We start from the raw sequence: 27,275 nt of genomic DNA, 5'->3' as shown, positions 1-27,275 counted from the left end.
GGTCCACAAGAGAAACAGCATGGGGCTGCCCAAGCTCCTGTACAAGAGGGGCCCCTGTAGGTCTGAAATGACCCCCTCGGAAGAAGCTGGAGGTGTACACTGGATGTCTTGCGCATGAGGAAAAAGTCGTAAGTTAGACATGAATGTAATCACCCAAACAACAGGTGATGAATATCCTGGACGCTGTGTGTGTGTGGGAAGAGGTTTTAAGAACCCCAAAAAGCACATGCCATATTACAAAGAGCTGACCCCAAAACACATGCCCTATTCCAGAGATTTAACAATGAGACCGTATAGCCACCAACCAATCAGAACAGGGCAGCCACCAGTCATACAGGCTTCCATTGCCTGGCTGGAGCAGCACATATCAAAGGAAACTCAGCTTTGTTCCAAAATGCCAATGACAGCTTACAATAATATTTGTCAGCTGAAACCCTTTCTGCCCATATTTCTCCTCTCTCCTCCAGGTTCAACCCTGGAAGAGCCTGACACTGCCTCAGGCTAGATGCCAAACTGGATCTCTGCTAGGGGAGGGGAAAAACTGTCATTGCAGAGGAAGTGAAAATTTTGACTATTACATCGCACTGGATCTTTTTAACCAAAGCTACAGTAACGGAAAGATCTTTGCATTACCCAACATTAACCCCAAACGTCACAGAACTTGACCTAGATTTCACCCAAGCAGAAGCAAAGGACTGGCACCATAACAATGGATTTGAACAGGCAGTAAGACTGGGGGGACAGGGCGGTAATTGAGTGAAACGGTTACAATTATATAATGTTTAGGTGACAGTTCTGATGTTCTCAAAATTTCTCTTCAGCTACAGAATTCATTCAAAAGAAAGCGGATGCAAAGCTCAATGTGTAAAACAGAGGATCCCAGAGTGGCTCTAGTTGGGGGAGGGTTGAGGAGGGGGAATAAGGAAGGCCAGATAAGTGCAGGCCCCTGAGGGCACTGAAGGGCAGGTTAAAAGCCAGACCTGGGAGTTCCAGGTGTGGCTCAGTGGGTTATGAACCGACTAGAAACCCTGAGTATGCGGGTTCGATCCCTGGCCTTATTCAGTGGATTAGGGATCCAGCGTTGCTGTGAGCTGTGGTGTAGGCCAGCAGCTGCAGCTCTGATTCGACCCTTAGCCGGAAACTTCCATATGCTGCAGGTGCGGCTCTAAAAAGCAAAAATTGAAAAAAAGAAAAAAGAAACAAACAAAAAAAAAAGTCAGCCCTGAGACAACCCTTTCAACGGTAAGCTTTTGAACTCATAATTACATTTTTAAATGCTTTTTATGAGATGAGAATCAGCATCTCACAAGTTTTTCTGAGGAAACTCGTTAAGTACCTCCTTTAAACACTTCAGTGAAAGCTGTCACTCTTTATCTTCCATACTTGAAAATAATTGTTACATGACTGGGATTACACTTAAATACCCGGGCAGCATATACCATCTTTCTAAGGCTGATACCTTGTAGGTCTGTTGACTCTTTGGGAGTGTTTCAGCACTTTTTCTCAAAGCATTTGTTCAGACAAATCATCTTAGCGCTTTACAGCCGCAAGTCCTGAGAGCACCCTCCATACATATATAGATGAGAAAACTGGAGCTCAAAAACAAATACATGGAATGCTGCTCAGTAATAAAAAACTAATGAACTATTGATTAAATATATGCATCAACTTGGATGGATTCTCAGGAACATATGCTAAGTAAAAAAGTCAATCTCAAAAAGTACTTGTATTATTTTATGTACATAATGTTCTTGAAATGACAAAATGATAGAAATGGGGAATGGATTAGTAGCTGTGAGGGCATAGGGAGAAAGGTGGTTGTGACAATAAAGATACATCAATAAATAGGTATCTTTGTGATGCAATCATTCCTGTACCATGACCTCCTTAGTCGTTCCACAAATCTCCACGAGTGATAAAACTAAACACATACACAGAGACACACACACGAATGAGTATATGTGATATTGGTGAAATCTGAATAAGGTGGATGAATTGCATCAATACCACAATTAACACTCAATCTCTTCACTTGTAGCAGGGGAATAAAATTTCTGCCATGCCTGCTTCTGTGAGTGTAAAGAACAAATGGAAAAGACACTGTAACAGAGAAAATTAGTTAGTCTTATACACATACAACACAATATCCTGTAAATGAAGGATGCTAGATATAATTTCTCTGGCCGTTTATGGTTCATATTCCAACTCCACAGCTGAGCTGCTGTAAGCAGAGGTTCAACCTAGTGTACTAAGAGTGGTCTTGTCACCTAGTGTCCAAGAGCACACATTAGTGATTTTGTTACACAAGCACTGTGGGGAAACTACTGAGGACTTAAATTTGTTTTAACGATTTTAAATATCCCTGTTGCTTTTCAGTTCAGTAGAGAGTTTAAATGTCATCACCATCTTTGACTTGACTTGCAAAGACAGCTATTGGTTTTCATGTTATTCCCAAGCCTACCAGGGTGTCTGTTGTATGATCGCATTCCAGCAAACAATTTAACCAAATGTGGCTCCATGTAACTAGGAAAGTCTTTATCTTCCCGAAAACTTTAAATGATGCAGGCAATTTTTTGTATTTTGGAACTTCATTCATTCAACACATATCTGAAGTTCTATGTACAATGAACTGTGCTAGGAGCAAGGCACACATCTTCAACACAATAGAGATGATTGCCATCCTCTTGTAACTTCCATCCTAGCTAGCAGAAGTAGGCTGACTTGGGCAAAACACTATGCAAAAGTGTATTTTTTGTATGTGCAGTTTCTCATCATACAGAAGTATTAGGAACCTTTCTTTCGGTAACATTTTTATAAATTTCACAAGTAGCATCAAAGATTTTATGTCTATGGTATTCATTTTAAATGTTAACAGCACATGAGGAAATAAAAAAGCCATTTAAAGATAACAGGCTGTAATTTTACAAAGAAAATAATATGGCTAATTTGTTTTTAAGAACAAACTTCTCATTTTTAAAACATGCCCTTCTCCAACAGACAGTATTAATAAGGCAAGTGAGATACCTCTTTGTTACGGACTCTAATCCTCTTTTGGCAAATAACTTTCTGTGCCCACTCACTGGAGGAGGGGCATTATTCCCATATGTATGTTTGTCCAGATTGACTTGGTTTAACCAATGAGATCTTGGCAAACATGTCAAGAAAAGTCTTTAAAAAGTCAGTTACTGGGCTGGCTTTGCGGTACCTTTGCCATCATCACAGAATAATGCTCATATCAGTATATGACAAGAGACATGGAGCAGAAATTGCCCCCAGGTCAGCTTTCCCAACCTAACCTAGACAGGGCAGGGACTGCAGAAACTCTGCATGTACATGGAAGATGCCAGAACCCCCCAGCAAAGCCTAAACTGGATCATGGATCAGGTGGAGCCCCACCAGCCCACAAACGTGTAAGCTATAATCATCAGCAGATAACTCCCAAAGCAAACAAACCTGCATAACTGATGAAAAAACATTAATATGATTTGACTGTTAAAATAATAATTTTGTACAGTTAATTTCACTATCTTCATTGTCAATTTCACTTGTTTCTCAAGTCTCATCCAACTCCATAATTCAGATCAGTACAAGTAATAATATGCCAGAAAGGCTGCTCATCAAGAGGTTGAGACTGAGAAGACTGAACACAGAGTATGTGTCACCCCTAATGTCATGGCTATGATTCTACCCTTCCTTTACCACCCAGGAAGGCATGTGAGTACAATTCACATACAATAAATAGCACATATTCAGAATGTATAATGTGGTAAGTTTAACAGATGTATGAAGCCAAAACCCCATCACCACAATCAAGACAGGGACCTTATCCATCACCCCCAAACCCTTCCTCATGCTCCTTTGTAATCCCACCCTCTCCACCCACCTCTCATTCCTAAGCAACCATTGATTGGCCAGAAGCCATCTTAAATGCAAGTTAGTATGACATTGTTCTATAGATAAAGCTAGACCTGTGGTACTCAGTGATCTCCAACACCAAGCGCCACGAGCCCTGAGATAACAAGAATCATTTTTGGTGTTTTTCAAATAAAGGAAGTAAATTCATGGATAATCTGCTAAGTATTGTTTAGAAACATTGATACTTTGCAACTTTCTGAGCTGAGTTCCCAAATGACATGTTCTTAAAAAGCAACATTAAAAAGCTGCTTGTGTCTCAAAGTGAAGTCAACCATGACCATAAGGATCTTGATCATATAAATCGAATGTCTTACAGTTTAGCTCCAATTTTTTTTTTGCTTTTTATTAAACAGAAACTGCTGTAGACAAAACAAGATGTATAAATTGCAGCTTCGCTATTTATAAAGTGTGTGACTTTTGTCAATTTATGCAACCTTTCCAGGATTCAACTTCCTATCCACAAAGTAAGAAGAAAAAACATCTACCCTGCAGTATGGCACAGATTAAATAAACCAACATAGTGAAAATGCCAAACATAACATTGGGTTCATGGGTACTCATTAAATGTCAATTTTCTTCCTTATTTCTTCATTCAAAGTAAAATGAGTAAAGTTGAAGGAAAAACCCAAGTTTTGAAATTACAGGATGAGAGTAAGAGCCCTCGCATGTACTAGCTTTGAGAAAATACTGAGGCCCTCTAGGGTCCTCTGTCTCCTTGTCTCTAAAATAGGACAATGAAAATATTTAGGAGCAATCACAGGCCAAAAGAGGCCCAAGTCACTTCCATTCAAGGTATCTGGTATATTAAATTAAAGAGACAGTAAACAAGATGTTACATAAACTCATGAATATTGATTTTAATATTTATATTAACAATTAAAATTGGTATATAAAACTTTCCCCAACTTTATGACTCTATCTCAGAAGATAATATCAAAAGTAAATTATATTAAAAGTCTAAATTAAAGAAATTTGTATTTGGAGACCTGAGGCAGGTGAAAAAAGCCCATTTTAAAGAGCTCTGAAAGTCTCGTTGTTTGGTGAGCATAACACAGGATGACCTGGGGACTCCGATGAAAGTGAAAATAGGTATCAAAGAATAAAACTATACAGTGTTTTTTTCCTTCTCTTTTTTTTTTTTTTTCTTTTTACAGCTGTATCTGTGGCATGTGGAAGTTCCCAAGCTAGCAGGCTAATTGGAGCTGCAGCTGTGGCCTACACCACAGCCACAATGACACTGGATCAGAGACACATCTATGACCTACACTGCATCTTGTGGCAATGCCACATCCTTAACCCACTGAAGGAGGTCAGGGATCAAACCCATCTCCTCATGGATATTAATCAGATTCTTAAGCAGTTGAGCCACAACAGGAAGCCCTACATTCCCTTTCTTATATTATCTTCCATTACTCAGGTTCATTACTGCTGAGCCACAATAGGAACTCCAAAGTATTTATTTTTTATTTTTGATGGGTCTTACTATATTAGTGAACTTACGACCTTTCTTTTTCACAAAACTATTTTGAAACATGAAATTATTTCTGTGAAATATTATCTATATATTACCAAGCACGATGTTTTTCATTTTATCTGTATATACTTGTCACATATTCGACTTACAAGCTGCCAGTATTATTCTAAAGAATCTTTTTTTATCTATATATTATTTTTTTATAAAGTTGCCTGTAATTTTCCTCAATGGTGCACCTATGGTTAATAAATTTGAAATTGTGGGCATCTTCAATTAACTGTTTACTATAGGCCACGAAAAATTTTACCTGAAAAAAATACTCTGTGGTTGGTAAAATAGCTTGCAGGCACATGATAAATTTTGCTCACCAGAGGATATTCTCAATTCCACTTTCCACCAAAATTTTGCTATATTGAGAATATCTCAATTATATGTTTGATGTTGAAAAGTATAAATTTTCAGTCCAAATATCTCATTGGTCTTCTCATTTTTCTTTATTCACAGTATTTACCTTCAAAAATTTCTATAATACACAAAATTTGGCATAAAAGGTGTCTCTATGATTCTTCTTAGTGTTTTGCCAAATGTGGGTGCTGAAAAATCAAAGACCTTTTCAACTGCATTCAATTTGAGCAATGAATACACATTTATCTAATTAAAAATATAAGCTCCATTAAAAGTCTTCCAAGTTGAATATTCCAAAGGAAAATTCTTAAATTTCAACATTAAATCTAGTACATAGTTTGAGCTGTTATGTTTAATTTTTCCCCACATTTCAATGTGTTCCTGTCCTTAAGTTTTGTTACAGTACTTGCTGGCCACTAAAATGAAATTTTTTTGTACTCGGTTTATTAAATACTTTTATTAAATATTTCCAGGTGATTTCAAACAAAATGGAAAGAAAATATAAAAGGTCACTCAGAAAAGACTAATAACTGTCAAACACTTAGATTGTTTACCAAGCATTCATTCAAATGCTCAGACTTTTTAAAACTCTGACAATGGCCGTAAAAGAAAAACCATGTACTGCCATGCCAAATGTTTCTGTATTTAACAAATATCATGTAGTGTAGCTTCTGTAACTAATTATTCACATATAAACTTATTTGAATATGTTCATACAAACAGTAATTTTGACTATTACAGCCTCTATAGTGATTGATAGAACACACCCTTTTTTTAGACACAAAAATATACTATGCATACACGACAGCCAAGTCCAAGCACATTTCTTTCTTCTTTATATATCTTTAAATTTAATAAACATTGTCTTTACTGTGACACTGTGCTCTATCAGAAGTTACATTTTTCCTGTCACCACAAAGCAAGTAACTTTATTTTTAATGATCCATTTAACTGAATTTACAAGAACATTTAAAATAATACGTGATTTACCTTCTGTAAATTAACCTTTGGAAAGCTTTGCTTATATCCACGTATTTGATGCAAAACCTCAAGCATTATTCAAATTAATTGATTTTCCATAGAAAATCCTGATGTTATCAATACTTGCTCAGTTCTACTATGAACGAATACACTAACTACTGCTGCTTCATTTTTTTCACATGTGCCAAAAACCTCAAAATCAAAACAATAAAACAGAACTACTGACACATGCAAAAAAAATTAACTGCAAAAGCATTATGCTAAGTGAAGGAAGCCAGCTCCTCACCCCACCCCACCCCCCCAAAAATTCTACATATGGTATGATTTCGTTAACCTTACATCCTAGAAAAGGCAAAACAACAGGGACAGAAAACCCATTAGTTGTCCCTAAGGACTGGAGTGGGAAGAGTGTATTGACCTTAGCGGGGGAAAGGGGAGATACTGTTCTAAATCTTGATTGTGGTGGGGGTTTTATGACTGTACACATTTTCAAAATTCACTGAACTATACACTTAAATACTGTATGTAAATTATACCATTATAAACCTCAACAAAAGAGGAAGAATGAATGAATGAATGAAATTCATTTATATGGTAAGTTCCTTGATCTAAACGAAAACTCATGCTGTAACTGAGAAGAACAAACTTGATTCCTTATATGATCTATTCCTTTATTTGGAACCCTTGTGCACACATTGCCTATGCTTAGTCATGCTGGCTCTGCACCTTTGTAAAAGAATGTTGCCTATGGCCTGAAATATATATGACAGCCCATTCTCAAGGCTCTGACCTTTAAAGGTGTAACACTTTTCCATTCATACAGAGATGAAAAGTTGCAGAGCAGAAATTAACAATTGTCTTGTTGGAGTTTTAGAGAAACATTATGAGCAGAGGACCTACTTAGACAGCTGCAGGAACAAAGGGTTCCCTTACCAAGAAGTTTGCAAAAATCAGCCACAACCCTCTAGAAAGAAGTCTGAATTCTATGTTGGGTGAGATGATTATTTGGGACACCAATCCACCATCTCCTAGGTCAGCTGGCTTTCAGAATCAAGTCACAAGTCACCCCATCTCTCGATTTATTAGCCTGTTGTACAGCAAATGGTATGAGTTTGGACTCAGTAACAATGCTACATGGAGCAATGAGTCCAAGACACTTCCTGTGGATGAATCATCATTTGCAAGCATAGTCTTCTTTTCTTTTTTTCACTTTTTTTAGGGCCACATCTGCGGCACATGGAGGTTCCCAGGCTAGGGGTCCAATCGGAGCTACAGCTACCAGCCTATGCCACAGCTACAGCAATGTCTGATCTGAGCCGCATCTGCAACCTATGGCTCATAGCAACGCCAGAACCTTAACCCACTGAGCGAGGCCAGGTATCAAACTGGCAATCTCATGGTTCCTAGTCGGATTAGTTGATGCTGCACCACGATGGGAACGCCAACATAGTCTTCTTAAATCAGCCACTAATTTTTTGAAAAACATGCTTATGCTTATTCAGCAGATTTGCGGCTTATGATTTTTTTTCATTTTTTTCATTAGAGTATAATGGATTTACAGTGTTGTGTTAATTTCTGTTCTACAGCATAGTGACCTAGTCATACATATATTTACATTCTTTTCCTCATATTTTCTTCCATCATGGTCTCTCTCAAGAAAGGCTTCTGATTTCATGTCATTTTTTTTTTTTTTGTCTTTTTAGGGCCACACCCACAGCATATGGAGGCTCCCAGGCTAGGGGTCGAATAGGAGCTCTAGCCACTGGCCCACACCACAGCCACAGCAACGCCAGATCTGAGCCGCGTCTGTGACCTACATCACAGCTCATGGCAATGCCGGATCCTTAACCCACTGAGTGAGGCCAGGGATCGAACCTGCTTCCTTATAGGTACTAGTCAGATTTGTTTCTGTTGAGCCACAATGGGAACTGCAGGCTTTTGATTTTAATGTGGTCAGTGGTATTGCCTCACTATGGGCACCCAAGATAGATAAAATATCAGCATTTTCTTCCAATTACACATTCATCAACTTTCTTAAGTAATGGGGATTCAACACTTCATCAAATGCATTTTTCATATTTGTGAGGTTATCAAAGCCAAAAAAAATCCATTGATATATAGTCATGTGCACTTAAGCTGCTCATGTTTCCTACTGAGCCACTAACTTGTGACCTGGTAACATCACGCATCTTGCCAGCCATGGTGTTACTGGCTGGTATACAATGTACGTGTTGTTCTAGAAAAAAATATACATATATATTTGAATCTGGAAAAAGGTTATGAAAGATATATATTATTGCTGGGCATCTTTCAGATTTAAGGACACATTAAAGTAAGAACTATATTCACTCCTAGGCATCTGAGACACTACGAGAAAACACCATAGCCAAAGCTGTGAGAACTAACTGGAGATCTACCAGCCCACCTTGGCTTTTCAAAAATGTAATAATTAATGATAATAATTTATTCAAATAAAATCTGGCACAAATTCTAAACCCAATGAAACTACATTATAATTGGTACAAATATGGATATGTGGTTGCCTGTTCCCCCACCAAAAATCTAATAATACACACACACAAAAAAGAAAATAAGGCAGTTCCCACTATGGCACAAAGAGATCATTGGCATCTCTGCAGTGCCAGGGCACAGGTTCGACCTTGGCCTGGTGCAGTGGGTTAAAGTATTCGACGTTGCTGCAGCTGCACAGGAGGTTGCAACTACAGCTCAGATTTGGATCTGGACCTGATCCCTGGCCCAGGGACTCCATATGCCACAGGGTGGCCAATGAATAAATAAATAAATAAAAGACCATTACCAAAAGAAGATTATTAAAATTCTAAATAAAACTTTAGCAAGTAAAAATCTAAAAAAAATAATTAGATAAAACATTAACAAGTAAAATCCAGCAACATGCCAACTTACTGAAAGAATGCAAGGATAGTTGAATATAATAAAACATGTCAAAAGAATCTATTATATTAATTGATTCAATAAGAAATATAGTTACTTGATAGATGATGAAAAGAACTGATAAAATTGCTTATTAAAATAGGGATATATGACAAAATCTCTTTATAATGAAATATTTCTCAAACTAAAAATTCGAGAAATACTTATTAGAAAAACACTGAACTAATTCTCATTAAGGTCAGGAACAAGAAGGATATTCTTTATCTTCACCATTTTTATAGTATTAATAAAACTAAACCAAAGAAATGGGAGGAAACTGAGGACAAAAAGTAAGAGTTGTGAAAACTGGAAACAAGAAAGAAAAATATTTATTACTTGAGAACGATAGTATATTTTTTAACCATGAAAGCTCCCCAAAAACAACTGTAACATTATTACAAAGAATAGTAGAAACTCAACAAACTGGCTGGTTAGAAACATAATAAAACATAGGAATCAACACCTTCAAATAAACAAACATGATTTAATTAGGAAAACAAAACAGTGGAAGAAAAAAATCCATAGTATATAGCAACCACAAACATGAAATTACTAGGAATCAAATAAACCAGAAATGCACAAGAGATTTATTGAGAATTCCCTAAAAAGATATAAACGGCAGAAATACATAGCAAATTTTGGGATATGAATTTTCAACATTATAAAAATATCATTTTTCCTGTAGGAGATTCCATTAAAAATACCATCAAGGCTTTTTCCCACTAGATAATCTGATTCTTAAGTTCCTGTGGACTTCCAAATAAGTATGATTAGCCAAGAAAACTTTCTGGGGGAAAAGTAGAATGGAATGAGTTTCAACACATATCATAAAACATCTATAATTAAAACTGTAGAACTAACATATGAAGAAAAAAGACAGATGAATGTAATAGGATAGCAAGTCAAAAAACAAAGAATTACACATGGAAATATAGAATATGATAAACAGACATTTCAAATCAGCATGAAAAATGATTAAATTGTCAGAAAAATGGATGGGAATCTAGAGAAAAATCTTGATTTCCTACATCATACTCAATAGATCAAATCATGGAACTTATTAATAGAAGTGAAAAAGTTAATATACAAAATAAAACTATGGTAGAACACATAGGATGTATTTTTTAAAATAATTTCAGAATGGAAAACATCTCTATGTTTGTATGATACAAAACACAGAAATCATAAGATAATTGATTAATTCATCTGCACAAAAACTGTAATTTTAAACCCTACCAAACTTGGGGGAAACATACAATTCACATTACCAATAAAGTGTTCACTTTATTATTATAAAAAGAGCTCAGAGATGTCAAAAAGAGAATGCCAACAATTTAATTAATAAACAGCAATGAACATGTACAGGTAATACCCAGGAAAGGAAATTTAAATAGACCTTAAATACATTAAATACTGCTCTATTTCACAGTAAAATAAATGTACAATGAAAATTATAATAGGAAGCCACTTTTTATCTATTAGTTCAAAAGTAATTCAAGTGATGGGATAAAAGAAAGAATATACTGAAATGCTATACAAATATTAGCTATTATTACTCTTTTTCAAATAGGTTTATAACTTTTATTCAAACCAAAACTCATAATACAATACAAAAGCTCCAGTCCCAAGACATTCATTCTTCTCCACAATTCATGGAATCACAGTAGAAACATTTATTTCCTTATAAGGTCAAAAGTATGCTCAATTTAATTTTCTACATTATTCTCTCCATTGAAGGAAGAGCCAGAACAGGACACTTAAGGACAAGGCTACTTCCTGTCAAAGTGGGTATTTGACATTTTGATAACATCTGAACTTCTTACGTGGATCTTTTTTTTTCCCTAGAAAATTAAATAAAACATGGAAAGACTGATAAATGCTCTGGTCTCAGTTCCCTCTAGTTTAATAACTAGCATAAGAAACTCATTTTGGCTGACAGGTACAATAAGGAAATCTTTCCAAAAGACTTATTAGAACAAAAGAAAACAGAAAAAGGGGGAAAAGGAGCTTTAGATTAGATTTGAGAGTTAGAGAGCTAGGTATCCTTATTCATTGTGGAGAAGAGGAAAATGATGGCTGTTAAAAGATGCCAACAGCACCTGACACTGGAGAATATATTTCTCCCAATCAAAGAAGGCTCAAAATGGGTAGAGGAATTTTCTCTGTAAGACAATAAGAAGGTAAAAATACAAAATGATGTCACTATAACAGGCATGAGAATTAGAATATCATCTGTTGAAAGATGAGCCTGACAACAAAAAAATCCCAAGGAAGTTCTAAAGTCAGCAAATTCTAGCACCAAAATCTCGTGGATTTATTTTAAAAAAAAATGGATAGTACATTTTCTTTGATGAGCAAAGTGACTTTGCACAGTGAGTACATTTAGTAGTTCCATATATGATTCTTAAATACAAATCTAAAAACTTGGTTTCAGTGACAAGTACTTCAAATATATATATCAAAAGAAAAAGGAAACAACATATAAACTAGAAAGGTCTAAAACCTTTAAAGCAGAAATCCCTTTTTGCAAGAGTTAGAAACTTGAAATAATATTGGATTTCCCCAGTCTGTTTATACTTACCATAAAAAAAAAAAATAGTGGCAGTGCGATATAGTAGCAAAAATCACAGGCTGGTGTGATACTGTAGAAATACTCTGAGCTTGAGTCCTGCCATCTGTAACAGAAAGAGGACTGCCTGCCTCTGCCTCCTTGTTGTGTTGGGTTGTGTAGGAACAGATAAAGTTACCAGCACAGCACAGAGTGTGCATGCAGCCATGTCCTGAATGGAAGTCACTGATACCATTAGAGTTTTGTAAGAGAAATTAGTACTCCAATCACATGAAAATGAGGGGCTGGAAGCCAGCCTAAAATTGTTTCAAAACTAAATTTAACCACATAATACTGCATAAGAAAAGGAACCCCAGTTAAAAATCACTAAAGGGAAATGAAGACAGTTAACATATGGACCTGGCCTTTAAGAAATTTGAAATTCTTTTACTCAAAGAAACATTTACTGAGCAAAGACTTTGTTCCAAGCATAAGTCTAAGCAAGGAAAATACAAATGAATGACCTTCACTTGTATCTTCCATTTGGAGCTGGAAGGAGTCGATGGCTAAGTGTTGAAATCTGAAAGCAGATAATTTATAGAGCACAAGCTAGAGCTGACCAAAGGGATGAGCAAGGTAATGCGGCAGAGAGAGAAAATGTCACCTGAATCGACTTGGAGCCTCGCAGAAAGAGTGTAGATAGAAGGTAACCTTCAGGTTGGGTTCATGCAGAGGCCCAGAGGCATGAATGAGCAGAGTTTTGGGTATGAGTGTCTGCAGCGTCAGAGGCAGTAGCTGGAAAAGATTCTGCTGAATCATCTTGGGGGTCAGGTGACACTAAGAACTTTGGACATTCTCCAAGAGGTGGCAGGAACCAATGGATAGTTACATGATTAAACAGTCATATTGCTTTTAAGGAAGAAAATCATTCTGGGGATAATGCAGACTGAAGGGAGTGCAAGTGTGCTGGATAAGGGCTTACGGCCAAGGGAGTCTAGATAGAGTCAGGTTGCAATTGTGTAAGAAGAAGCAATGAAGTGGGAGACGAGCAGCCAAACTGAGGCATGGCTAAGTGAAATCTCCAAGACTTGGTAATCACTTCGATGGATGGGCAGTCAAGGCCCACTCTGATTTCTAGCCTGAAGAAATGGGTAGATGGTGATACCAGTTACGGGGACAGAGAATAAAGAGGCTTTGTGGGCCAGGAAAGATTATCAGTTCATTTGGGGACGTGTGAATTTTGAAGGGCTTGGGGAAATAGATAGACAGTTGTATTAACAGCTGAAAAGGAAAGCAAAATCTATCTTCCAGGGAATTTAAAAGCCAAGAACTATATTTGACTGTTTAAATGACTGAGAAAACGCTCAATTGCTCTAGTTGCTAAATAGGAACTATGCAACAGGTAAAGCTAAAGTCTCATCTTTTTTGTTTGCAGGTTCTACTAAACCAAAATGGATTTAAAATCTTTGTGTTTAGACTGTATCAGCAAATACGCATTGCCTGGGTGAACATACTATGTCTGCAGAAGTGCAATTTTATACCTTTGACTCTTGACATTTCTCAAGCCGCTTCACAGGGATGGAATTCTAGCACACTCTCAATTCTTTTTCTTCTCCACAGGCATAATCCTATAATACAACACAGGAGTAGGCAGCCCTGGAGGAGAAGGGCACTCAGCTATGTGGTCAGAAATCAATATTTCCCTTTCCTAAGATAAAGTAGCTCCCTGGGCAAAGCAGACATGTGTAAGCAAAAGAAGAACATGCAATTCCAGTGTGTAATATGGAACCCTGGTTCAGGTTCAAAGGCTTTATTAGGAAGGATAGTAAGAAAAAATATCTTAGTCATTTGGTTTGCATACCTAGAAAGCCTACAAGAGTTAATTAAAAGCATATAGACATAGGGGCCAGATACACACATACACACAATACAGTAACATCTTGATTCTTCAATGGCAAGACCAAGTCAATGTAGCTCTTTCCCACTGAGGCACAAGAGCTTGAGGGACTCAGTCTTGTCCAGAGGGCCCAGGCTAAAATCCAGATACTAAGTATTATAAACCTTCATGGGAAGAAGCTGGAAGAAATTGTAAAACTCTTCTGAAAACTGCAAGTAATTTCTAGCTGGAAAGAATGAACACTTTAGGAGAGAAGGGGGGCGGGGCCATATAGGGATAGGGGATTAAGAGATAACAAACTATTAGATATAAAATAAACTACAAGGATATATTGTATAACAAGTATAATATAGCCAATATTTTATGATAACTATAAATGGAATATAACCTTTAAAATGTGTGAATCACTGTTCTGTACACCTATAACTTATATAATCTTATATGTCAACTATACATCAACTGGAAAAAAAGAGAAGAAACATCTTGAGTTTCAAGGTTAACATTTCTCCTATATTATGCATCAGCCCATAGAATGTGGGAAAGTTGAGATTTTGCTTTTGTTTTTGTTTTTGTTTGTCTTTTTAGGGCCACACCCAGGGCATATGGAGGTTCCCAGGCTAGGGATATAATCAGAGCTACAGCTGCTGGGCTACAGAGAATTTTTACACCAGGCATACACAGCAACACACTTCTTTTACCAAGACATAGACCTGCCACCTCTAACGGCTTATTATGACAAAGCACACTGGCTTTAAAGGCACTCTACCTCTGGCCTTACTGACTTTCCATTGTCATCTTGCCTCTCCTTTGGCCCTTTCACATCCTCTAGGATACTTGTTATCCTCCCTAAAGGCCCCCCTTTCCGGCCTCAATGACAAATGCTCCACAAACTGGTAAAGTAAATGGAATACTGGTTTTTTGTCCTCATATACAAGACAGTCATTTCCTATATGAAGCCCTCCTAGTTCGTCCCCCCACAGAAATTATTCCTCCGTCATCAAAATGTGCACAGTCCTTTTTCTATACCTCCTAAACACTCATCTCCTCTTCCAACCCAGATGTTGGTAGTTTGTGTACTCATGTATTGCCCCTTTGAGAGGAGGACAAGCCTGATTTATCCTAAAGATCTTAGCATAATGGCTATGCATATGGTCAGTGCTGATTAAATATCACTGAAGAAAAGCTTGATTGACTGAATAAAAGCAAAGACTTCCTCTGAGAGCCCATGCCTTCCCAGAAGTATGCTGGGTCTGGTCTACAGGTGATGCCAAATGCAAGAGCCCAGAAGTAATATATTGTGGGTATAACTTCTATCCTTAATGTGGTAGCTGTCCATTTTCTTCTATTTAATGAGGTCAAAACAAAATTATTTGGTATTTTTCAAGGCTACATAAGAGGACTTTTCTTATTGTATACCTCACTCATCCGAAGAAATGCATTTCTAGTCATTGCCTAAATTCAATTCTTGTAAATCAAACACTTAGTTCATTGCAGGGAAGTTCTGAGAACCCATGTGGTAAAGTTCTTTACAAGATAAAGAATTCATCTTCAAAAGAATGAAACCAAAAAATTCCCTCCTTCCTCATCCTTCTTCTTTCTTCTCCTTTTCTCCTTCTTTCTTCCTTTTTAGTTTTTAATAAACTTGGAATGAAGTTTAAAGAAAGAAAATTATTTAACCCAGTCAATCTGAATACACACGTGTATAGTGGAGAGTTTCTTAAATCTGAAAAGTGATTAGAGACAAAAGAAAAAGATGGAAAACATACTGTTTCAAAACAGCCCACATGTTTTCTGGTACCCTAGTGGGTTAAGGATCAGGCACTGATTGTCACTGCCATGGCTCCAGTTGCTGCTATGGCTCAGGTTCAATTCCTAGCCCCCTGGCCCAGGAATTTCAGCATGCCACAGGTGTGGTCAAAAAATTTTAAAAATAGGAATTGCCATCATGGCACAGCAGGAGCAAATCTGACTAGGAACCATAAGGACGCAGGTTCAATCCCTGGCCTCACTCAGTGGGTTAAGGATCCTGCACTGCCTTGAGCTGTGGTGTAGGTCACAGACGAGGCTCAGATCTGGTGTTGCTGTGGCTGTGGTGCAAGCCAGTGGCTACAGCTCCAGTTCCACCCCTAGCCTAGGAATCTCCATATGCCATGGGTGTGGCCCTAAAAGACAAAAAAAAAAATTTTTTTTTAAATAAAACAAAATGGTCCACATAGCTGGCCCAGTAACAAGAGTGGTTAAGAAGGTAAATACAGTGGAAACTGCTCACGTCAACTTAGAGTACAAGGACCTGTCTTGGGCCCCTTGCAAATGCCACATTTGTGGACTGGCTTACCCTCCAGTTCAGATTAAGATACCAGTATATAGACCAATAGACCCCAGGTGACCTTTCTGGAAAGAGGGAGCACCCTGTCAAGAGACTAGAATTATGAAGATTCTGACCACACAGCTGACAAAACACATCCCAGGCTAGGTTTACTCCTATACCTTTAATAAATATAAATAAACAAAAGCCCTCCCTCCAGTGACCTGGGTCTTATATGCACAAAGATTTCAGACACAAACTTGGCAGAGTTTAAATACAGAGACTGTGCTCAATAAACCTGTTTCACAGAAGAACAGACGTGAGAATGTTAGGCTTTGTATAACAGTACAGCAATGGGACAGCGCCCTTAGTAGACAGAATTCTAAGCCAGCTTCCAAGATTCCCAGCTCCTTGTATACACACCCCATCTAATACCTTCCCCTCGAGTTTGCACAGGAGGTATGATTTTAAAAGGAATTTACAGATGTAATTAAGACACAAAATCAGTAGACTTTGAGTTCACCAAGGGGGAAATTTTCCTGGGTGATCCTGAGGGAGGGGAGCTAGCTCCTAGAGGAAGGCACTCGTGCTGTTCTTGAAGAAGTAGCTGTTCTGGTATGAGAGCTCTTGGGGTCAGGAGCAGGAAGGGAGCCTCCAGTTGCTAAGAAAAGTCCTTGCCTGGATATCTAGCTTACAGGAAATGTGAGATTAAGCCACTGACTGTATGGTAATTTACTACACAGAAATAGAAAACTAGCACAGGAACTCTCTCTCTAAACATAAAGAATAGGGATAAAAGAGACTGCTCGCGGCATGTAAAAAATAAAAGTCTTTATAACTTTCCTTTTGTGGGGAGCTATCTATGGAGTGCTAGGTACTTCCTTGAACGTTTCAGGTTACAGGCTTTTACAGACAGACTCATACATAAGGGAGCTCATTCTTTTTTATTGGCTAGATGCCTTTGATGATACTCTCCAAACTACAACCCAGCAAAGACTTAGGAAGTCCCCATGGCCTCCAGAATTAGGTACATACCTTTCTCTCTATGCTTCTAATGTTAAGAGGTCTACGTACCTTGAAGAAGGCATGAAGAGGAAAGAAAAAGAAAAACCATGGGGAATTGCTCTGTAAAGGAAACATTTCAATTTAACACATTTTCTTGGACCGTTTTGGACAAGCTATATACCAATACATAAAACATATGCAAATATGAATGATTTCTAAACCAGCTTTATTTCTGAATACTCTGACTGGAATCTCCTTGATAAAGTCCACTCAGCTACAACCTTCCTTTAGAGTTTAGATCTTGTCTCACTAACCCCAAAGGGAAAGAAGTGTTCTGGCCAAATTTTGATCTGACTGGAAAATGTAGGCTAATGCACCATTATGTTTGAAAATAGACACTTTCCTTTGAAAGTTTTACCTCCTCAAAAAAAAAAAAAAAAAAAAGTGTTTTTCTCAAATGGTACCCTGTGGCAAATAGCTGTACTGAAAAACTGGTTTTTAAAATATGTACTTATGTGTTTTGTTATTATACTTTCCCTTTGTTCAGATTAATATTCATGTACTTAAAGCAAAAATCCACTCAGAAAAGATTTTTTTTAAGTGCATTAAACATATAAAAGAAGAAACTATGAAGGAATAAACCATACACAGATAATAATGGTAAGATAGTGTGTGTGTGTCTGTGCGTGTGTTTAAGTGTTTCAAGTGAGAAGTATGGCTACATATAATGAGTCAAAGTAATTAATTGGAGTTTATTTGTCTCCCCCTAAATGGGATATTCATATTCAATATGTACAAGGTTCTTAGCTTTTCTAAGTCTCACTCACATTCAATTAAATGCAAACCATGAGAACATATTTCAAGAGTAAATATATTTTAGGGTAGTCTTATATAAAAAGATTTGTATTTTATTATTATTATTATTATTATTATTTTTGGTCTTTTTGCCATTTCTTGGGCTGCTCCTGCAGCATATGGGAGTTTCCCAGGCTAGGGGTCTAATCGGAGCTGTAGCTGCCAGCCTACGCCAGAGCCTCAGCAACACGGGATCCGAGCCGCGTCTGCAACCTACACCACAGCTCATGGCAACGCCGGATCATTAACCCACTAAGCAAGGGCAGGGATCGAACCCGCAACCTCATGGTTCCTAGTTGGATTTGTTAACCACTGCGCCACGACGGAAACTCCAAAAGATTTGTATTTTACAACAGTTTTTTAAAAATTTTATTGAATATGAGAAAAAAATGCAATTAATGGGTCACTATTGTCTTTCAATTCTGAGAGTTCATTCCTTAAATATTAAAAAGAAAAAATATCCTATTATGTAAAATAAAGTATCACTGGGTGATAAAATATATTATTAACCTCTTTTATGTTGCCTGTGAAAATATCTCAACTGATAAATTAGTAAGATTATGTTACAGGCTTTTGTTGTCATATATTTACTCTTTCCTATGAAAATTTTTAGATGATGTTTTATGATTTATTATTTTCTATTACAGCATTAAATCAATAAAGCTAATAATAATACTGCCTCATAATTAAGTTAGCAAGGTGGTTTTCTATGGTTATTGTTTGCTGTCTTATTTTTTCAAGAGAATTGTCCAAAATAAAACAAAATAAGAAACCAACAAGACTATAAAATATACCTTACAATAAGGCAGAAAATGCACGAAGTAAACAAATTACATTTTGAGTATAATAATATCATTCACTCTCTAGTATAATTTTTATTTGGATGGATGGCAATTTTGCAAACTTAAAACTTGCCAATAGTTTTATCTTGCACAAGAAAATATGACTTCTATAAAAAAAATCAAGAGAAAGAAGGATGAACACAGGAAAAGAGTTTCAGGATAGTAATTATACTTAATAAAACTGAGTCAACACATAAAGGATAGATATACTAAATATTTAGTAGGGAATATGGTATGCCACGATGTGAGATACAGCAAAAATTGTGGCTAAAATTTGCTTAGGGTATTTTTTTGTCAGTTCCAGATTATTCAGGTTATTTTGCAATTCAAATGAAAAGCAAATGAGAAAATACAATATTCTTTCCTTGAGTAGGATTTGTTGGGACGAAGGATATTCATTAAATGTTCCCAACAACATCTTGCCAAAGGAAAGCTTCACGTTAGTCATTACCTTGACATCTGCTGCCCTGATTTTCAGACCGATTTCATACAAAGTAATTCCCTCCAGGAATCCCACAGACCCTTGGAGTCCCGACCAAGCATGCTCCCCAACAGTTTTAGTTTTTGCTATTATCTAAATGCAGGTTATGTGATGATGATCTTCCCAAAAAAGGATTTAAAACTTCTAACCTTCCATTTCATTCCCATTAATGTGTAGTTAAGACAGAAAAAGAGCTTCACAAGCACACCCTTCTTTCTCTACACACCCTCTGTTTATCAAATGTCCTAGGGAAAGAGGCAAAGGTATCTTCATACAGGTGACCCAAAGCCCCTCTCATTAGCAACTGATATGTAAATATATTCCTGCCGTAGTACCCAGGGCTATGCTAGGATAATTCACTACACACTGCACTCCATTCAACTTTAAGCGACAATGAGATAAGCAACTACCTTTTACCAATTAGCTCTTTTTCAATAATGCATTTGTGGTCAATGTTAAAAGTCTTTGGAATTGCGATTGGCAACTTCAAGAACAAACACCCACATAAACTGATCAGTGCCTAAGATCATAAACAGTAGTGCCCACAGTCATGAGTGAAGATCCTACTGCTCATTTTGGGTAGTGGTCCAGTGGTGGGTGGGTTGGCACTGGCAGGGATTTGAAGTTCTATTATATTGTCTCATTATTACCTAGGGAAGACAGATAAATAATAGCACTGCACTTCACTCATACTGTTTGACACACCTAGAACATAAAAAGGGAGGGAAAGGCTAAAGACAAAGATAAAAACACTGGAAACAATGTTCACACCAACTATCCTGAGTAGGCTGGATGTTAAAAATAAAAACTGAACAAAATCCAGTAAATACTTCATTTCTCCCTCATATAAACTCTTCCAACTCTTCCTGAAGCGCAAAAAGTCCTGGATTTACTTCCCCCTTAATAAGATTGTGTGTCCAGACTACTGGAGTGAAAGTAGAGTTAGATGTGCTCTCCCACATCAGCTCCAAGAAATATGCCATCTCCTAAAAAACCATGATACCTGAAGCACTGAACAAACCTTTAGAACGAATGAGTTTCTGAGTCTTGTGTAACAGGCAAAAAAGGAAAGATAGCAGGCAGAAGAAACAGAAGTTAAGAGAAAGATGTGAATATTCATAGTGAAACCAATTGACAGCTTTTGCTGAGGGTGAAAGTACAGACTCCTAAGTACAGGGTGAAAGCCTGTTGGGAAAACCAGCTGGCTCAGGAAGAGGGGAGTTTGAAAGCCTGGGAGGGAATGAGGACCTGACCGTGGTCCTGAAAGAGAACTTGGCAGATGCATCCCAACAGTCTCTAAGAATGGACACACCATATCTCTGTTTTTAATTAAATGTCCAATGACATTCGCCCTCAAAAATATACGTTGAAAATTTCTCTTATGATCAAATCAGCCTTTATAACGCCCAGTTTCTCCTTCCCCAACGGGCTCTCCTAGAGTGTTAGGATAATTCCGGATTGAGAGGTATGCTAGTCTACCTAAGAAGCAGGAATCAGGATTCTGACAAACTCACAAGGCTCAAAATTCTTTAGAAAGCTCTCACTTGACAATCTTGATTCTAGTGGCATTTCTTAAACTCACATGGGATTATGTCTATACAAAAGACCTCACGGAATGAAGCTCCATGGACGAAGAATATGCCAAACTCCCCCCATAACTGAGGGAGCCTTGAAACTCTAGAAGGATAAACTGGCAATTCACCAATATGGACAATTCCCACTATCATCTCATAAAATTCATAAAAAACAATTCCTTAAAAAAGTACCATAATACAGGTCCCACAGGGAACAAGGGCGTCTGTTTTTCTTTGGGCTCTTTTTCAGCCCTTAAGAACCCAAGAGTCAAGGGGGCCAACTACCCCGAAGTGTTAACACTACCATGAGAAGGAGAAAAAAAAAATTCTCTGCACAAAAGACCCCTCAGCAGGAACAGAAGGAAATAAAATACACCCCGAAAAAGCAAAAAGAAGGGTGAGGACGAAAGTAATTTATATGAGAAAAATTATCCAAAACAAAAACAAAAACAAAAAACCCCATGCAACTCATCGAAGTGCCAGACTTACGCGTTCCGTCAAAACGGGTGGCGATGGTGTCCAGGAAGGTGTTTTGGGGCGCCAGTAATCCTTTCATAACCGGCATTTTTCCAGCGTGGTGTGAAATTCTCCATCAAAGTTTGTCCAGAAGGATGGTTCGAGAGGAAAGTGCCAAGAAGGGAGAAGGGGAGCGTGATGACGGCAGGGGAGGGGGGCCCAGCGCGGCGGTGGGGCCGCACGAGAGAAGGGGGAGGATGGAAGGAGCCAGGGAGCGGGTTCCAGCCGCCGCGGCTCGGGCAGGAGCAGCCCCGAGAGCGCTCTCGGAGCCCGCACCTCACCTCCAGGCTCAGCCCCGCGCAGGCTCCCTCTCCCGCCCCCGCCACCTCCGCCAGCTCCGAGAACCCCCCCACCGTCCCTTCGTGGGCGGCAGATCCTGCCAAGCGCCGTCGTTCAGTCTCGCCCCCTACCCCGCCCGGGAAGAGCCTGCGGTGGCCCGGGGCGCCGCGCCCTGACCTCAGGCGCCGGGGTCGCGGAGGGCGGTGCAGTGGGCTGGGCGAGGCTCTGAAGCGCGGAACCTTTTCGTCTCCTAGGGGCGCTAGGAAACGCGAGCGAACACAACTCCCACCCCCCGGGAGCCGGTGAACAAAGACCCCTTTGTTCCCGCTTTGTCCCTTTCCCGGGGAGACCAGAGTCCCGTGGGTGTGGTATTGGAGAAGGGGAGGAGACAGGTCCGCCAGGTACCCGGCCGCCCTAGAACTTGGGAGAGGGGACAGCCCCCGTTGTTGTCCGTGGGAGCAAAGGCAGGCTATCACCCCCGGGGGAGGCGGCCCCCTTCGGGCGCATCTACCGCGGTGAGTGCCCAGGACCGGAGCAGGGCACCCTGTAGTTAGCTGCGCGGCTCCTCCCCAGTCACTGGGTCTTTCAATCCGGTAACCGATGCAAATCTCCAGAGTCTTTCCACTTCCCCACCCTGGGCTCCGACAGGGGTGCTTCAGTCCCTCTCCCCAAATTACTATCGGTGTCTCCAAGCCATTCTAAACTAAAAGAAAATCATAATGATAGCTTTTTCTATGGACAATGAATGGTTTTCCACTCTCTGGTGAAATGTGAATAAAACCTTCCTAGAAAAGTTTGCTGTTGCTATTGATTTGAAAAATACAATGTACATCAAACCAGTAAGATTGCCTGGTAAAGAGAACTGCAGCACAAAGTAGCCTCGCCTGCTACTCTCCTCCCTCCCAGCCTGGCCCTCCAGGTTGAAAGCCTGGCCGAGTCCCCAGAAGGGCCAGAGTATGGGAAAACGAAAGTGGTCTCTCCCCGTCCTGTCCCCTCGCTCTTCCGGGGACTCCCTCTCCACCTATGCCCAAACCTGCTGCTGGGAGTGGAGGACCTTCAGAGCCGGGAGTCTCCAGAAAACTGAGAAGGGAAGGCTGATGTAGGAGGAAAGTTGAGACCCCAGGCGTGGAAAAACAAACGTAAGCCCAGGTGCCCGCGCACCCGGAAGGAGAGAATGCGGGAAGCGAACAGGTGAGTAAGCCGGGGCGGGGGGCAACCGTGTCCGTGCCTCTGGGAAGCTGGGCGCGGAGAAAGGCAAGGCGAAAGCGCCAGCCCGCCACTATGATAGGAGCGGGGGGGGGGGGTTAGATTCTCCCGACTGGTGGGCTTTGGGGGGACCCTGGCGGTGTCGTCACAGCCCAGGGCTCACCGGAGGGCGGGGGTATCGATGGGGAGGGACGCGTCTCCCTCTCCCCGCCCCCGGTTTTCTGTTCTGGTGATGCACTTCCTGCGACCGAGGATTCCCTTTGTGTTGAAATTCAAGAAGATCCGGCCTCCGCACCGGGCTGGGGGGGATTCCTGAGTGGGCGGAGCGGGGCTGCGAGGCCTGGCGGAAGGCTCGGGGTCTATCGCCTCGAAGCACTCCGCACCTGCCCACTCCTGCTACCCCCCACAAGGCACCTCTCCCCATCCTTCCGTCCCGAACCTGCCAGCTGCACTTGGCGGAAACTGAGCTCCGGAGTGTGGTGTCCCCCCAGCGGCGCACCGGGCAAACTGCGGGTGGCTTGGCGTGTCTCCTCAGGCCGAGCGAGGAAGAGAGCGATTAGGGGGTCCCTGCCGTTGTGGGCGGCGCATCAGGTTCTAGAAAACCCAGACTACTGCTGTCAGTTTTTAAATCAGAAAAACGCCTCCTTTGATGTGACTTGAAATTAATCATGAAAAAATATGAGGTGTAAATGACGTTTCGGGTTCATAAAATTTGCACAGTAGCAGTGTGTGTGTAAAAACTGTCTTTGTCGTGGGCTTCATCTAGATTGCCAAATGCATGAAATCGCTTACAAGAAAGGAACAAGAGGGGCTTAAAGAATGGCAACCCCAAAGAAAGCTTCCGTTTTATGGCAAAAAAAAAAAAAAAAAACAAAAACCCTAGTATACAACTTGCCTTTTAGTCTCCCCTCCAGCACCAACTATTTGTCAGGCAAGACAAAAGCCCTGCCCTAAAGGGGTATTCAAGCCCAGGATCCACTTGGATCTTATTGGCCTGTAGTAGGTGGATCTCACTGCCTCTTTTATGCTTTCCCCACCAAGAACTCTTTCTTAATGAAGAGTCATCAGCCATTTGGTTTTTGGGTCCAGGCCATCTCTAAGCGCTGACTAATCAAGGACCTAAGGCTCCCTCCTAAGTGTTTATGACATGGGTGGGGCCAAACTGACCTTGGTGACAGTTTAAGCATACTAAGTCCCCTTAAACATACTTTGTCACCCTGAAATCAAAAAGGCTTGAGAAAGAGGCACAATGAGAATTGGGAATTTCAAAAATCTTCTGTCCCAAATCTCATTTCCTTTCCTTAAAGGAAATGTTCCCACTGTCCTCACTAATGACAAAGAGAACTCCAGCTGATTGCATTCAGTACCCTTCCAACCTGTAGATATGTGACCTGTCTCAATGACCTCAGTAAGACAATGCTGTGAGAACACAGGGTAACCACGCAATACACTAAACCCAAGGCCCATTTGAAGAGACTCGTGTTCAGAGAGAAAGGGATCACATCTTTGACTCTGAAATGTAAGTGAAGACACAAATCCCTTAACTCAGACCAAGCCACTCTATATTACACAGTATAGAAGGCCTCTCCAGGTATAACCAACCTAAGCACATTTTACTGATTTATATAACCCTAAAACCCACAATAAAAGTATTCTGCTTTGCTCATAATCTACCATTTTGGTCAAGGCTCATTGGAGCAGCTCATTTCTGAGTCACTTCCAACATGGGCTCACATTGACAAATCTTGATAAGGGGAAATGTAAAATGTAAGTGAAAAACCTACATGAAATTCTCTTGAGAACTAAAGCCATGTAAATGGCAATTGTTCTTGTTTCTTTTAATGTTGAGTCTTTCCTGTTAGGAGAGGTCAGGGAGGGAGCTGGACCCCTGGCTGATCAGCAAGCTGGACCTGGTGTCCAGCAATCAGAGGCTCTTCACCCCCAGTCCCCTGTGCACACATACATCCAGAACTGTTTTCAAGGACACAGCCTTGACAGTGCAATGTGGTGTTGAGACATCTGGAACTAAATGTTCAAGATTCCAGTAGGTGGGTATGTTCTGCTCATCTTGCAGCTGCTCAAGAGAAGCCTTGTATGTAAGTTCTTTGCTAATGACACCTGCCGCCCACCCATCTGGAGGGGTCTGCCTCTTTCCTTGGTCTCTCCCTGCACTCGGTGTTTAGGGGCCAGTTTCATATTTCACTCCAGGGGCTCCTGAAGTTTCAAACCAATATCTCCCCCATGCTTTAAGCTGCCTTTTAGGTATGGGTAAGATTGAAAGGGGGCTTTAGAACCACCCCTAAACCTGTTTGATGGATTTAGATCTCCTTCATATCCATTTTCTAACTATAGCATTCATCAATACCACGGCACTTACAAATACTTCTTATATGTTCATGTGATTGATTATAGGCTTTGAGAAGATCCTTACTACTTTTTCTGGTAACAAAGTAGTAACTTTAATTTTATAAGCTGATATAAAGGGAATCTACTTGGAAGTGGCAGTGTCTCTTCTAGGTTTGTCTTACCCCTTTTGTAACTTTGATAGGACCTCGAGCAAGTTATTTAATCTTTAGGAGTTTCCATTTTCTCACTTGTAAAACGGGATAATACTTCCCTACCTACTTCACTGAATAGAAGAAAATATTTGTGAAGAATTTTGGAAGCTTGTAATGAGCAGCATATGTTATAAAGGATTATTATAATCATCTATTTCTCCTTTTTGGGGGGTATTCTCACACACCTAATTCAGTTCATTATACATAGTAAGTATTTTTGACTGGCTGTTACAATATGTGGTCTTGTATCTGTGGTCTCTGCCTTTTGCTCCTCAAATACTCTCAATGTATGTAGAAACTGGAATACTCTGGCTAAATCTCCAAAGCTATAATCATTGTCAGGACAACCTAGATAATATGTCAATATAAATATAAAATCCCAGCATCTTATTACAGCAATGCTATTTCTTGCTCACTCTATATATCTAACGTTGATAGGGATGGAGTAGGCAAAGTAGTGGTAGACGTCCCAATAAAGGAACATAGATAGAGAGGGAAATCTAGGGGATGTTGGGAGATCACTGTAAATTAATAATTTGCTCAAAAAAGCTATCAGAACAGGCAGGCCTGCTTAACTAGTGGAGGTGTGAGAATTGCCTCAGGTCCTTGGGTGGGGGATGGGACGAGGCCTGCCTTCACATTCAGACCTAGGGCAGAAGTTTGAGGACCGCCCTTCTGGTGATTTGAATACAGGTCTTGCAAATACCAAGGAGGAGCTGCTACTCCCAGAAAGGAAGAGGTGGGCTTTTCCAACCCCCACTCCCTTTGGAGGAGAAAACTGTAGCCCACCTGATCCTCAGGGCAGAGCTTCCTTGCCTGCCTGCTTGCATTTCTCACATGCGTCCTATCTTAATAAATCTATTTCTTGCCTATCACATTGTCTCTTGCCGAATTCCTTCTGCACAGAGACATAAAGAACCTGAACCTGGGAGTTCCCGTCGTGGCGCAGTGGTTAACGAATCCGACTAGGAACCATGAGGTTGCGGGTTCGGTCCCTGCCCTTGCTCAGTGGGTTAAGGATCCGGCGTTGCCGTGAGCTGTGGTGTAGGTTGCAGACGCGGCTCGGATCCCGCGTTGCTGTGGCTCTGGTGTAGACTGGCAGCTACAGCTCCGATTCGACCCCTAGCCTGGGAACTTCCATATGCCGCGGGAGCGGCCCAAGAAATGGCAAAAAGACAAAAAAAAAAAAAAAAAAAAAAAAAACGTGGGTTCAAGTCCCAGTCTGTGTTTAGGCTGGGTTTGAGTCCCTGGCATGTCTGTGTTCTGGCCATTAGTGCTGTCGGTTTCAACATGAGTTGCCAAGCCCCTCTGCTCATTATCATAGTCCAGACTGATGGAAGCTTCGTTCAAAATATGTCTTCCTAAATGGGAAAAAGATAATCTGACAATATATGCTGTGCTGTTAAAATTTCTGCTCACAGGAGTTGCTGTTGCGGTGCAGCGGAAACGAATCCAACTAGAAACCATGAGGTTGGCGATTCG

General features: G+C 40.0%; 1 protein-coding gene across 1 annotated transcript in view; it reads right to left on the bottom strand.

Moving 5' to 3' along the window:
* KCNH8 (potassium voltage-gated channel subfamily H member 8) overlaps positions 1 to 22,338 on the bottom strand; it is a 429,124-nt gene extending 406,786 nt beyond the window's left edge. The window contains exon 1 of the mRNA XM_021071363.1: positions 21,724 to 22,338. Within this exon, the coding sequence (XP_020927022.1) occupies positions 21,724 to 21,799 (76 nt within the window). The 5' untranslated portion in view covers positions 21,800 to 22,338. The remainder of the gene's footprint in view (positions 1 to 21,723) is intronic.

The sequence above is a fragment of the Sus scrofa genome, chromosome 13, assembly GCF_000003025.6.
Source record: "Sus scrofa isolate TJ Tabasco breed Duroc chromosome 13, Sscrofa11.1, whole genome shotgun sequence".
NCBI classification, from domain to species: domain Eukaryota; kingdom Metazoa; phylum Chordata; class Mammalia; order Artiodactyla; family Suidae; genus Sus; species Sus scrofa.
The sequence above is the reverse complement of the archived record's forward strand: the minus strand, read 5'-3'. Positions and strand labels throughout refer to the sequence as shown.